The 12998-nt window shown below is 34.7% G+C and overlaps 1 protein-coding gene across 1 annotated transcript in view; it reads left to right on the forward strand.

Annotated features, from left to right (window-relative positions):
- Tbck (TBC1 domain containing kinase) overlaps positions 1–12998 on the forward strand; it is a 211079-nt gene that overhangs the window by 107686 nt on the left and 90395 nt on the right. Inside the window, exon 20 of the mRNA XM_004663001.3 lies at positions 7302–7387. Within this exon, the coding sequence (XP_004663058.2) occupies positions 7302–7387 (86 nt within the window). The remainder of the gene's footprint in view (positions 1–7301; positions 7388–12998) is intronic.

Raw genomic sequence — 12998 nt, forward strand, 5'->3', positions numbered from 1 at the left:
TATGGTATGTTTGTCTGTGCAAAAGCTTTTCAGCTTCATGAAATCCCATTGGTTGACAGATTGTTTAATTGCCTGGGCTACTGGGTTTTATTCAGGAAGTTTTTTCCCACTCCTATATAGTGGAGAGTTCCTCCTATTTTTTTCTTCAAATAGAAGAGTTTCAGGTCTTATATTGAGGTCTTTAATCCATTTAGACTGGATTTTTGTGTAGGGTGAGATGAGTGAATCTAACTTCATTTTCCTGCATGTGGTTATCCAATTTGTCCAGTACCATTTGTTGAAGATACTATTTCTCCAATCTACTGTATCAACATCATTGTCAAAGACCAAGTAGCTGTAGTTATTTGACCTACTATCAATTCTGTTCCATTGATCTGTTTCTGTTTTTATGCCAGTTCCGTGCTGTTTTTGTTACTATGGGTTAGTAATATAGCATTAGATCAGATAAGGTGATACATCCAGAGGTATTTCTTTTACTGAGGATATATTTGGATATCCAAGGCCTGCTGCCATTCCATATGGATTTTGATATCATTTTTTCTATATTTGTGAAGAATGGTGCTGGAATTTTTATTGGTATTGAATTAAATCTATATATTTCTTTTGTTAGAATTGCCTTTGTCACAATATTAATTCTATTTATGCAGAAACCTGGGAAGTTTTTCCATCTTCTCAAGTCCTCCTCAGTTTCTTTCTTGAATTTTTTTTTTTTTTTTGTGTGTGTGTGTGTGTGTTTTCATTATGTAGGTCTTTTGTATCCTTGATTTGGGTTATTCCAAGGTATTTAATTTTTTGGTTGCTATTGAAAATGTGACATCTTTTTCTCAATTTTTATTAATATTTTCCATGATTATAAAAAATATCCCATGGTAATACCCTCCCCCCCCCACTTTCCCCTTTGAAACTCCATTCTCCATCATATCCCTTCCCTATCGCACTCAGTCTCTCTTTTATTTTGATGTCATGATCTTTTCCTCCTCTTATGATGGTCTTGTGTAGGTAGTGTCAGGCACAGTGAGGTCATGGATATGCAGGCCATTTTGTGTCTGAAGGAGCATGTTGTAAGGAGTCCTACCCTTCCTTTGGCTCTTGCATTGTTTCCGCCACCCCTTCTGCATTAGACACTGAGCCTTGGAAGGTGTGATCAAGATGTTACTCTGTACTCCAGTCACTTCTTTCCAGCACTATGATACCTTCTGAATCATCCCCAAGGTCACTGCCCTCTGAAAAGAGAAGATTCTCTACCCAAAGTGAGAGTAGTGTTAATATTAGGGTATAAAGATTAAGAGAGAAAATGGGACATCTTCCTGATTTCTTTCTTTATATATTTGTCCTTTGCATATAGAAAGGCTACTGATTTTATGTGTTGATTTTGTATCCTACCACTTTTCTAAAGGTATTAATCATCTTTAGAAGTTTTGAGATGGAGACTTTTAGGTCACTTATATATAGGATCATGTCATCTGCAAATAGGGCTAACTTGAATTCTTCCTTTCCAATATGTATACCTTTTCTTTCTCCTGTCTTATGTCTTGGCCTAGGACTTCTAGTACTATGTTAAAGAGCAGTGGTGAGAGTGAGCACTCCTGTCTTGTTCCTGATCTCCTTGAGTCTTTCCCCATTAAGAATTATTTGGGCTTTAGGTGCTTTATATATAGCCTTTATTGTGTTGAGATTTACCCGCTCTCCCCCCATGCCTATTCTTTTCAGTGTTTTGATCATGAAGTAGTGTTATATTTTGTCAAAGGTCTTCTGTGCATCAGTTGAGATGATCATGTGGTTCTTATGATTAAGTTTATTTATGTGGTGTATTATGTTGACTGATATTCATGTGTTGAACCATCCCTGAGATGAAGCCTACTTATCAAGGTGGATAATGCTTTTGATATGTTGTTGCATTCAGCTTGCAAGGATTTTGTTCAGGATCTTTACATCTAAATTCATCAGGGATGTAGACCTATAGTTTTCTTTTCTTGTATCTCTGTCTGGTTTTGGTATTTGGTTGATGCTATCTTCCTAAAAGGAGTTATGGAGGATTCCCTGCTCTCCAATTATGCAAATGGTTTGAGAAAAATTGGTTTCAGTTCTTCAATGAAGGTTTGAAAGAATTCAGCTTGGAAACCATCCAGTTCTGGACTTTTCTTTTGAGGAGGTTTTTTTTTTTTTTTTAATTTTTTTTATTGCCTTTTCAATCTCCAAGGATGTGATGGTTTGCTTAGGAGAGTAATCCGCTCTAAGTTTAGTTTTGGTAGGAGATATGTGTCTAGGAATTCATCCATTTCTTCCAGATTATCCAATTTTGTGGAATAGAGGTTTTGGAAGTATGTTCTGGTGATTCTTCCAATTTCATTGATGTCTGTTGTGACCTCTCCTTTTTCATTTCTGATTTTGTTTATTTGAGATTTCTCTTATTTATTTATTTATTTATCTATTTATTTATTTATTTATTTATTTATTTAGCTTAATCAAATTGGCCAGGGGTTTTTCAGAGAACCAGCTCATCATTTCATTGATTTTTTTAAAATTATTTGCTTAGTTTTCAGTTTATTAAGTTTCTGCTCTGATCTTATTTCTTTCTGTCTGGAGCTCTTAAGATTGGACTCTTCTTGTTTTTCCAATGCCTTTAGACAGACAGTTAGGTTTTTAATTTGGAATTTCTCTATCTTGCTATAAAGGCATTTAGTGCTATGAATTTTCCCCTTATGACTGCCTTTATTTGTCCCATAAGTTTTGGTAAGCTGTGTTTTAGTTATCATTCAATTCTAGGAAATTTACAATTTCCTTTTTGATTGCTTCTACAACCCATTCATTGTTTAAAAGTGTGTTCTTCAGTTTCTAGGAGTTGGTGGAGTTCCTGATGTATCTCTTGCTGTTAATTTCTAGCTTTAAAGCAATGTGATCTGATATGATGTAGGAAGTTACTTCAATTTGCCTGAGTTTTTGAAAGCATGCTTTATGGCATAATATATGCTCAATTTTGGAGACAGTTCCATGGGGTGCTGAGAAGAATGTGTTTTCTGTAGAACTGGGTTGGAAAGTTCTGTAGATGTCTCCTATGTGTAGTTGCTGTATGGTGGTGTTGATCTCTATTATTTCCCTGTTCATTTTCTGCTTGGATGATCGATCTGTTGATATAGTGGAGTATTAAAGACTCCTATTATGATGATGTGGGTGTTTATTTCTTTTTTTTTTCATCAAGTAAGTTTTGTTTTATAAACTGTGGTGCACATGTGTTTGGCACATATAGATTCATGATTGTGATGTCCTCATGTTGGGTCATTCCCATGATGAGTAAGAAGGTCTTCTTCGTCCCTTTTTATTACTTTTGGTTTTAAGTCTGTTTTATCAGATGTTAATATAGCAACACCTGCTTGTTTCATATTTCTGTTTTCTTGGAATATTAATTTCCAGTCTTTCACCCTGAAGAGGTGTATGACTTTAGTGATGAGTTTCTTAAAGATGGGTTTCTGAAAGACAACATTTAGAAGGGTCCAGTTTTTTATCCATCCTATTAACTTACGTATTTTGACGGGTGAGTTAAGACCATTAATGTTTAAGGTTATAACTGTGAGGTTTGATTTAATTCTTACTTTGATGGGATGCATGATGGGGTTTGGTGCTTTCTTGTGTTTTTTACTTTTTTGGGCCTGCCCTAGTTTGGTTATTGTGATCTTCTTATAGGCTATTGATATTGGTTGTTTGATTCTTCTGTATTTTGTATTCTCTGCAGGGTTGGCTTTGTATTCATATAATCATTAAGTTGACTTTTTTCATGGAAAGTTTTCCTTTCATCTTCTATTATGAGGGATACTTTCACTGGGTACAGTGGCTTGGGTTGGAAGCCATAGATGTTTAGACTTTAGACAGCCCTTCTGGCTTTCAGGGTTTCCATTGAGAAATCTGAGGTAATTCTGATGGGATTGTCCTTGTGTGTAGTGAGTTGTTCCTATCTTGCTGCTTTTAGCACTTTTTCTTTGTTTTCATTGTTAATAGTTTTAACTGTGATATTCCTTGGAGCCTTTCTTCCTTGGTGCTGTTGGGTGTTCTGTGGGCTTCTTGTATCTGGATGGGCCTCTCTTAAGTGATTAAGAAAATTTTCTTCAATAATTTTGCTGAATATTTTTTCTATGCCTCTGGCCTGGATTTCCTTTCCTTCTAGTATACCCATGATCCAGATGTTTGGTCATTTTAGGGTATCCCACAGTTCCCTCATATTCTGTTTGCATGATTTTTTTGATCTTCAGTCTTATCTTCCAGCACAGAGGGTCTGTCTTCCATATAAGAAACTCTGTTAGGGGTTTTAGAGAGGTTTTGAAAAGCTTTGTTTGATTTTTGTTTTCTGTTTTGTATTTCACATTGTGTCCATCTCTTTTTTAAGGTACAATTTCAGTTTAAGGTCTGATTTTCTTGATGCTTCCTGGAATTCATTCTTGCATTTGATCAAGTCTTCATTTAGCTGAATCAACTGTTTATTGAGATAATCATTTATTGATTCACCTTCAGTTCATTTGTATCTCTCTGAAGCTTCTACGGTTTTCTTCAATTAAGTTAAGCCTAGTATCAAAAGCTGAGTGTTCTAAGAAATGATTCTGCTCAATTTCATTTATGTGATTGGTTTTTTTTTGATGGCTTGCTTCAAGTTCAACAATTCTTCAGGGTCACATTGGTTATTGTGTCTTTCATTTTGGGAATGAATTTCTGTTGATTTCTGTATGGTTTCATTGAAGGTTTCTATTGTGAGGCTAGGCTTTCTTGGTGGAAATCTCAGTTTTCTGACGTGTGTGTGTGTGTGTGTGTGTGTGTGTGTGTGTGTGTGTGTGTGTGTTGTGGCCTATCTACTTGGGGAAATGTTTTATTCTGTTGAAGGAGAAGCAAATATTTGTCCTTGCAGCATCCTCAGTGGGTGTTCTGTTTTAAATGTGCACAGCTTGTGGAGATTGCAAGTACATCAAAGGTTCCAGGGGAACTGGGAGATGGGGAACTGGGAGCTCTGGCCTATTCACTTCACTTGCATGTACTCTTCAGCAAATAAGGATCAGGGGTTGGGGATCAAGGAGCTGGGAAACTAGAGAGCCAGGGGTAAGAGGCCAGATCATTCAGTAGCCTTTGTACCCTCTGGCTTGGGGAATAGGGATTTTGGTAACCAGGGGTCCCTCATTCAGGATACCAGAGCAAAAGGCCTGCTTCTGCAGTTCACAGGCCGCCCAAGGCAGCAGCAGGGGTACCCTAGGACTAGGGAATTGGGACGAGGGGAACCAACCAGGAGATCTGACCTATTCTTCAGTCCTGCCCTCTGGAGAAGTAGATCCAGGAGTTGGAGACCCAGGGGCCATTCAATCAGGCAGGCAAAGCAAGTAGTCTGCTTCAGCAGCAAGCTCACAGGGTCCAGGTGGCCCCAAGCCAGCAGCAAAGGAACCTACCAAAACCAGGGAACTGGAAAGAGGGGAAGGAACCAGGAGCTCTGGCAGAGAATATTTTCTTTATGGATAAGATCCCTTCAGGAGATCCTTAATTAGACATGTAAATCTACATGATAATTAATTTTATTAGGTTTGAGTAAGAATGATATTTAGTAAACCAGATCATAGAAATGGAGAATTGCCTGAGGCACAAAATTGTGGTTTAAAATAAAGCATGTTCTTTAGAAGTTATAAGTTAGTAAGTACATATTATCAATATATAGTTGAATGTATATTATAGCTGATGTTACATATGTCTAGCTTCTGGATGAATTGGAATTACACACATACCGTCACCAAATGGAAGGAGGGGGAAAATATTAAAAACAAATTGTTACATTTTGTTCTGAAGGGAAAGGTTGAAGAAATGGGTAAAAGAGCTTGTTTCATAGTGGAATAAATTAAAATTAGAAAAGCTTTTAATTGAATAGTCATGTTCTTTGTGCAGCAGAAGTAAAGATTTATTTTAGGTCAGTGATATGATTCACTTGCCTTATTGTATTTCATCTCCATTTCTTTCCTGTTTGACCTGATGCTCTTGATTAAAAGTGTGTTCCATCACTTACAGGAAAGAAGCATAAAATATACAGAATCATTAGAAGTAAAACTTTAGTTGAGAAAAACAGTAGATGACTACTTATATCGATGAATTGTCAAGGTTTTACTGTTTCTTGAAATATTAAAAATAATACATTTATGCTTTGATAGACTAAGGCAACATTATTTTAGGTGTTATTTTCACCAAAATAGTTGGTTTAAAAAATTCATTATTGTGTTAAAAGGAGAGAGTTGAGATTATTTAAGAAAACTTTTTATTGAATTATTGTGATTTTAATTACAAAAGATAAGAGCTTACTGAAAGATGTTTTTGGTTTGGTTTAGTTTGGTTTGGTTTGGTTTGGTTTGGTTTGGTTTGGTTTGGTTGGTTTGGTTTGGTTTGGTTTGGTTTGGTTTGGTTTGGTTTTGAGACAGCATCTTTTATATAGTCCATGCTGGTCTGGGACTCACAGTGTTTCTGCCTCCACCTCCCAGGTGATGAGATTTACAGGCTCATGCCACCATGCTCAACTTTAAATTTGTTGTTTTGCTTGTTTGTTTGGATGAATAAAAGTACAAAGGTTACTTAGTTTGAACAAATTATTACCCTTTGTTTTACTTAATTTCCTGAATAATGAGTAAAGTTGTAAAAATAATAACATTGAAAGAATGGAAAAAAATGAGAATGCATTTTTATGTTGAACCCTATAAATTGTAATAATATTAGAATCATCAAAATATATATTTTTATTTTTAAAGTTTTTTTAATGCCTACTCTGTGCCTGTTACCTATTAACATAATGTTAATTTCTTTTCCTGAATGTGCCAAGTATAGAATTTAGATGGAAAATATTAAAACTAGAACAGATGCCTAAATCTATATATAGCAATACATTTGAGACATAATTATTCTACTGTGGCTGCTTGGCTCATAAATGTTTTTCATTTAATGATCTGTTACACTTTCCAACATTCAGTAAATGTGAAACAGTCAGTATTCCCAGAGAAAATATATTTGTAGAATTTTATTGGGAAACATAATTGATTGTGTGTAAAATTTGTGACAAGAAACTAACTGAACTCTGAAGGCAGAAAGTAAATTGTGGCATGATTTTTTGATATATAGTTTGATAGTTAGCATTGTGACTAATGTAAAACAGAAAATTATTTATTAACATAGTCTTGCTTCATGGAACAATTATATTCTCATTCAGAATGAAAATTAAATTATAACTTATTATAATTTAAAATATTTGTGAGATAGTTTGTTTAAAAAATGATGGTTATATCTAATGTCATTTTCAGAATACCTGACTGTGTTCTCTCAGATGATTGCATTCCATGATCCAGAGCTGAGTAATCATCTTAATGAGATTGGCTTCATTCCTGATGTAAGTACACTTGGTATATTAACAGCACATGAGACAAAAATCAAGCAGAATTTGACAGCACAAAACAATGCATCTTAATTTTTTTTGTTGTCATAAGAGTCCATATCTGAACAAGGTACAACTACTAATTCTAGCCTTGTTTTTATGGTTACCTTCCATATCCTTGTCTAGAGTGGCTTATTTTCCATAGCATAATTATTATTAACAAATTGTTTTTTAAGAATTAATTTCTAAGAGTGTTGTATTAGACTTATCCCTAAAGGGTTTTCAAGTGGATTTTTTAGGCCAGATTTCGAAATGAGAAATTTGTTCATAAGTGAAATTTTAGATAGCTTTTATTGTGCTTAGCTTCACATACTACCTTAAAGTTGTGCTAGACTTTGACTTACTACTTTAGCTGCTCTGAAGTACATATTGAGCTAAAATTCAGAGTTGACACTCAAAGGTTAATAGAATATGGCATTACTTGTTTCTCATTTCTGGGTTTTGACATGGAATCAACCACCTTTCAGATAAATTATATCAAAAACATTTCAGTGGACTTTATACATATATACAAAAGTAAAATAAGAGGGGAAAATAAATTAACAACAGGTTACATATGCAGGGATGGGTTTTAAATTAGGAGAGATATAAGAGTTCTATTTTATACTTTTAACCTTTCTTTAACTTTATGAATATAATTCTCATTTATTAGTGAAATTGTAAAAACATAATATCTGCCTTACACATTTATAATTTTTCAGAAATTGAGAAATTGTTATAAGAGAATATAATGTTTAGGCTATATATTGCTAAAATAGGACAAAATCATAAGATAGTATTAAAGTATGTCTTATTTTCACAAAAGGCAGTATATGTGCACATGTACTTGGAAAAGTGGAAAGCTTCTCAATAATTATCTTGGGTAGAACAGGTAATGGTGATGAGGGTACAGTTTTAAATTGTTTTTGTTTCACTTAACATTTTATAATAGGAAATCTTACAGCCTGTTGGCTTTAAAGATTACTGAGTACCAGCACAAAGGGGAAGATCGACGCAGAGAAAAATCAACTCCTACCAAATCAGAGAGCCAAAGCCTCAGAGGCCCCCAACACCTCAGCACTGAAGCAGACCAAAAATGAACCCAACATGGCTCAGGGAAATCTTGCGGAAGAGGGGGCGGAAAGAATGTCAGAGTTACATGTTGGGTCATGATTTGCAGAGACATTTATCATACCAATAACTGGGGGCTAACTCCACAATGCACGACCCATTTTCATTAACAAGGAGGGTCTAATGGGAGGGGGTAGATCACAGATGAGCCTAAATAATGGTACCAAACTGTCTGTATTTACTGAAAAAAAAAACTAATAAATTTAAAAAAAAAGAATATTCTAAAAAAAAAAAGATTACTAAGTATAGGACTCTTCCCACAGTAAGTAGGAAGACATACATTTTATGAGTATATTTGTATGAAGCTGCATGCCTGGTGGTCCTGGGTGTTTCTAATTGTTCATGTCTTATTCAAAGAATTGAAGAAAGTAGTGAAGCTGTAAGAAATTTTTATGAAAAGCAAAATGAGAACAAAGATTTGAAATACACTGCCAAGAGGTGCAGCAGGCCACTAGAGTGGAAGGTACTCATGGGCCCAGTGATTAGAGTCCAAAGGAGAGTTCAGTTCTTAAGGGATGTAGATTAGGTCATTCTCTGTTTTGGTTGACAGACTGGAATTAAATAATCTTCTCTCTACTTAACATGCCCCCCTCCCATGGTGCATCTGATTTTAATCATATGTATGCTCAGTCATGCATAGGCATAATGTAATAAGTAGAATATGCCTCTGAAAAGTTTCTTGGAGCACACAATTTGTACTGCATATGCACCCAAAGCTAGTCCAGGCCAGATGGCCTTCTGTTCTGATCCTAAGTGTTCTTTACCTAAGAACAATTTTATTTTTATTTATTTGACAGAGAGAGAGGGAGAGAGAGAGAGAGAATGAGTGTGCCAGGGCCTCCAGCCACTGCAAACAAACTCCAGATGCATGTGCCACCTTGTGCTTTGCAGCCAAATGCCTTAACCAGTAAGCCATCCCTCCAACCCCTAAAAACAAATTTGAATAGAAACTGATCTCAAATAATAATCAAGAAGAGAGGTTATTTTGAGGTTGGAGGTTATATACATGTGGTTCAGTGCAGGTGGAGTTTCAGGTTGTGAACAGGTTACTCAAGTGCATGGTGATGTAGGGGATGTTTTTATTGCCCAAGCTAAGCAGTGTCTTGGGTTGCTAAACAAATTCCCTGCTTACCTTCATCAACTAAACCAAACTTTACTAATAATATTTTATACTTCCTATATTATAATATTCTATTCTTTTTTAGGTATTTATATCCAGTAAGTTGATTTTATGAACCTCAATTTGAAAAATGACTACATAAATGATTTTTAAAGTCTAGTGACTTTTTTAATTAATGAATAATTCAAAGACTGATGGTCTGCTGTAACATAGTTTTCTATAAGCTTTGAAATATAAAAATAAAAAGGCTATTGAGATAGAGATATCCTTATTCCATCTTAACTTTTTTGTTTCCTAGTCATATTTTTTTCTCTGAAAATATTATATACTGAGACTGCCATGTTCAAAAGTTTGAAAATATTTAAATTAAGACTAAAAGCATTTTTGAAGTGTTAACAATAGCAGTGATGGCATGAATGTTTGCAGAGCATTTCAAAGCTTAAAAATAGCTATTTAGTCTTAGAACTTAGAACTTTAATGCATATCATTTGGCCTTAACCCTCTGTCCCCATTTGGGCACCACTTTCATTGACATATCATCTGCTTCTAAGCTTATAGAGAAACAGCTTTCATTTGAGTGTAAAGCTTACTCTGACAGGGCGCCTAAAAGAACATACATGGAAACCAAAGCAGTGTCAACACAGAGTCCAGTCAGTGTAGAGACTTTTAAGACTTGGTAAAACTAATTAGTATATACATATCACCATATTAAGTGTTCATTTTATAAACATTTCTTTTATATAAAAGTTATGTGTTTGTTTCTCAGTTATAAACATGAGATATAATATTATGCTAGATTATATATTATAACTGAAGAAAAAAAATTTAAGAAATCTTGAAGGAAGTGATTTTCATGTTGTAGTGGTATTCTGTTTGAGAGGAAGAAAGACTATTAGAAATTAAAATACAGATTAAAATAAGGAATAATTGTTTTCTAAAAATCTCATAAAATCAATTAACATGTGCTCAGTAGTAAAAAATAAAATTACGTTGGTTCAGTATTACAGGTTGGCATAGGATATTTAGGTGTGTTAGTATGAGTGGAATTATAAAAGGGTCTGACTAAAATTCTTAGACATACTAGTGAATGCTGACATTATTAGGAGAACATCAAAGGGAGTTAGCTTTATTTCATTTCATCAGAAAATTAAATTCTGAGTGATTACTGTAAGGGAAGTAGAAATCAGAAAACACTGTTAAAACATAACATAAACATATTAAATGTTTCCTAATTACCAAGCACCACTCTGCCTTTTTAAAATATACTGACTCATCAAATCACAAATTTGTAAACAATAACTGGTAATTATTTCCATATTAAACAATTTTGGGAAGTACTTATAATATGGTAAAAATAAAATTCTAGGTAACAATAACAATCATATTTGAGAGATTAGAGTAGGTATAAAATATATTTAGAAGCATTCTAATGTTCTTGTATTATTTTGAGGATAATCTACATATACTCAAGTCCATTTAAACATTAATCCAAGTATCCTTTCTCACTTGGGACTTGATTTTATAAATTGCAAACTTATAGGTCAGCCTGTTGCTGTTTCCTAATCACTGGCAGGAAACACCAGAAGCTAAGGCCTCTGTTACTCATGGCACTAGCAGAAAGAGCGTTAGGATATGTATGCAGTTTTCCTTGCTTGGAAATCCTATGGAAGCAACACTGCAGGGCCAGGTGACACCTATCTATGCAGGGGGTTGCACTGGAGGAGAGGAACCATTAGTTTGTGGTACCTGGAAATTAATTTTATATGAAGGTGAACATACCTTCCCGTCATTCTTAGAAAGAGATTGTGTTTCTTCCCAGTCTTTAAATAAATTTGACCTTTCTTCAAAGAGATATTTTATCAGTTTTTACAAGACTGCTTTGTAAAGCAAACATATTTGAAAAACTAGTCCAGAACATGCTTGCATCTATGCTCATAAAAATGAATTCATGTAGCTGGGCTGGTAGCACACGCCTTTAATCCCAGCACTCGGGAGGCGGAGGTAGGAGGATCACCATGAGTTCGAGGCCACCCTGAGACTATACAGTTAATTATAATTCCAGGTCAGTCTGGACCAAAGTGAAACCCTACCTTGAAAAAAAAAAAAAAGAATGCATGTTGAAATTTTAATTTAATGGTAATCATTTAAAGGTAGTCAGCATGGTATTTGTTGGATTCAGGATTGACTATAGCAATGTGAGGAATATGAGATAAAGAAAGCCAATTTAACACCACAGGTAATTCTTTATTAGAGCAAACAGTTTATGAGGGACAGCAACTCTCTCTGGATGGAACTGCCTGCCATGTTTGAGTGTGGGGTATGAAGATTTAACGAGCCGGGTATGGGGTAGTGTTAAAAGAACTTTAGTCGTTTCTTTTCTTACCAATCACCTGTTGAGAGCAGAGTAGGGCTATTCCCCCAGGTGGCCTGATAGCTCTTGAAGTCCAATCTGGCCTATCTATGAGTTATGAGCTTGCTTTTAAGGATGTCCCTTATTATGCTATGGTCCAGGAAAGTTTTATGATCCTCCAAGATCAGTGGTTCATTATCCCTTCAGTATTGCAGGCCTATAATCCCAGCACTAAAGAGACCAAGGCAGGAGGATTACAATTCCTAAGAGCCTGTCTCAAAACAAAAGCAATATCAATAACAAAAGTATAAAAATAGTTTATAAATCAGGAAAAGTCAATTCTCTATAAACATTGAAGAACATAAAATGTAAGCCAATTAAATTGTCAAATAAACTGTCTAGATAGTATTTATGTAAATAAGCCTGAAAATATTAAAAGATACTACTCATCTTGTATGGCTAAGGTAGAAGGATCACCATAAATTCAAGGCCACCCAGAGATACAGGACAGCCTAAGCTAGGGTGAAACACTACCTGGAAAAAAAAAAGGGGGGGAGTTTTTCTTAATGCCAAGCAAATTTAACCAAAATAAACTAATAAAGTTATATTAATATAAACTAGTAAAGTGAACAAAAACCATACCTCCTCATATGTAGATTTTAGAAAAAGACAGTTAAGAACTATTGAATAGATGATCCTGACATGAATATATTGAAGGGGCTTTAGATTAAAAGTATAATTTCACACTACAAATCAAAATTAATTCTAGATAAAAGTTCCAAACATGAAATGTTATTTTTGTGGTTTGTGTGTGTATGTATATATGTATGTTGTACATGTGTGTATGTGCATGTTCATATGTGTGTCTACTTGCATGTGGAGGAGAGAAAACAACTTCTGGGGGTTTCCTCAGGATTATAGTCCACCTCTCCTTTTGAGCCAGAGTCTCTTTTTTAATTTTCTTTCTCAATTTTTATTAACATTTT

This window comes from Jaculus jaculus, chromosome 2 (assembly GCF_020740685.1).
Source record: "Jaculus jaculus isolate mJacJac1 chromosome 2, mJacJac1.mat.Y.cur, whole genome shotgun sequence".
Taxonomy (NCBI): Eukaryota; Metazoa; Chordata; class Mammalia; order Rodentia; family Dipodidae; genus Jaculus; species Jaculus jaculus.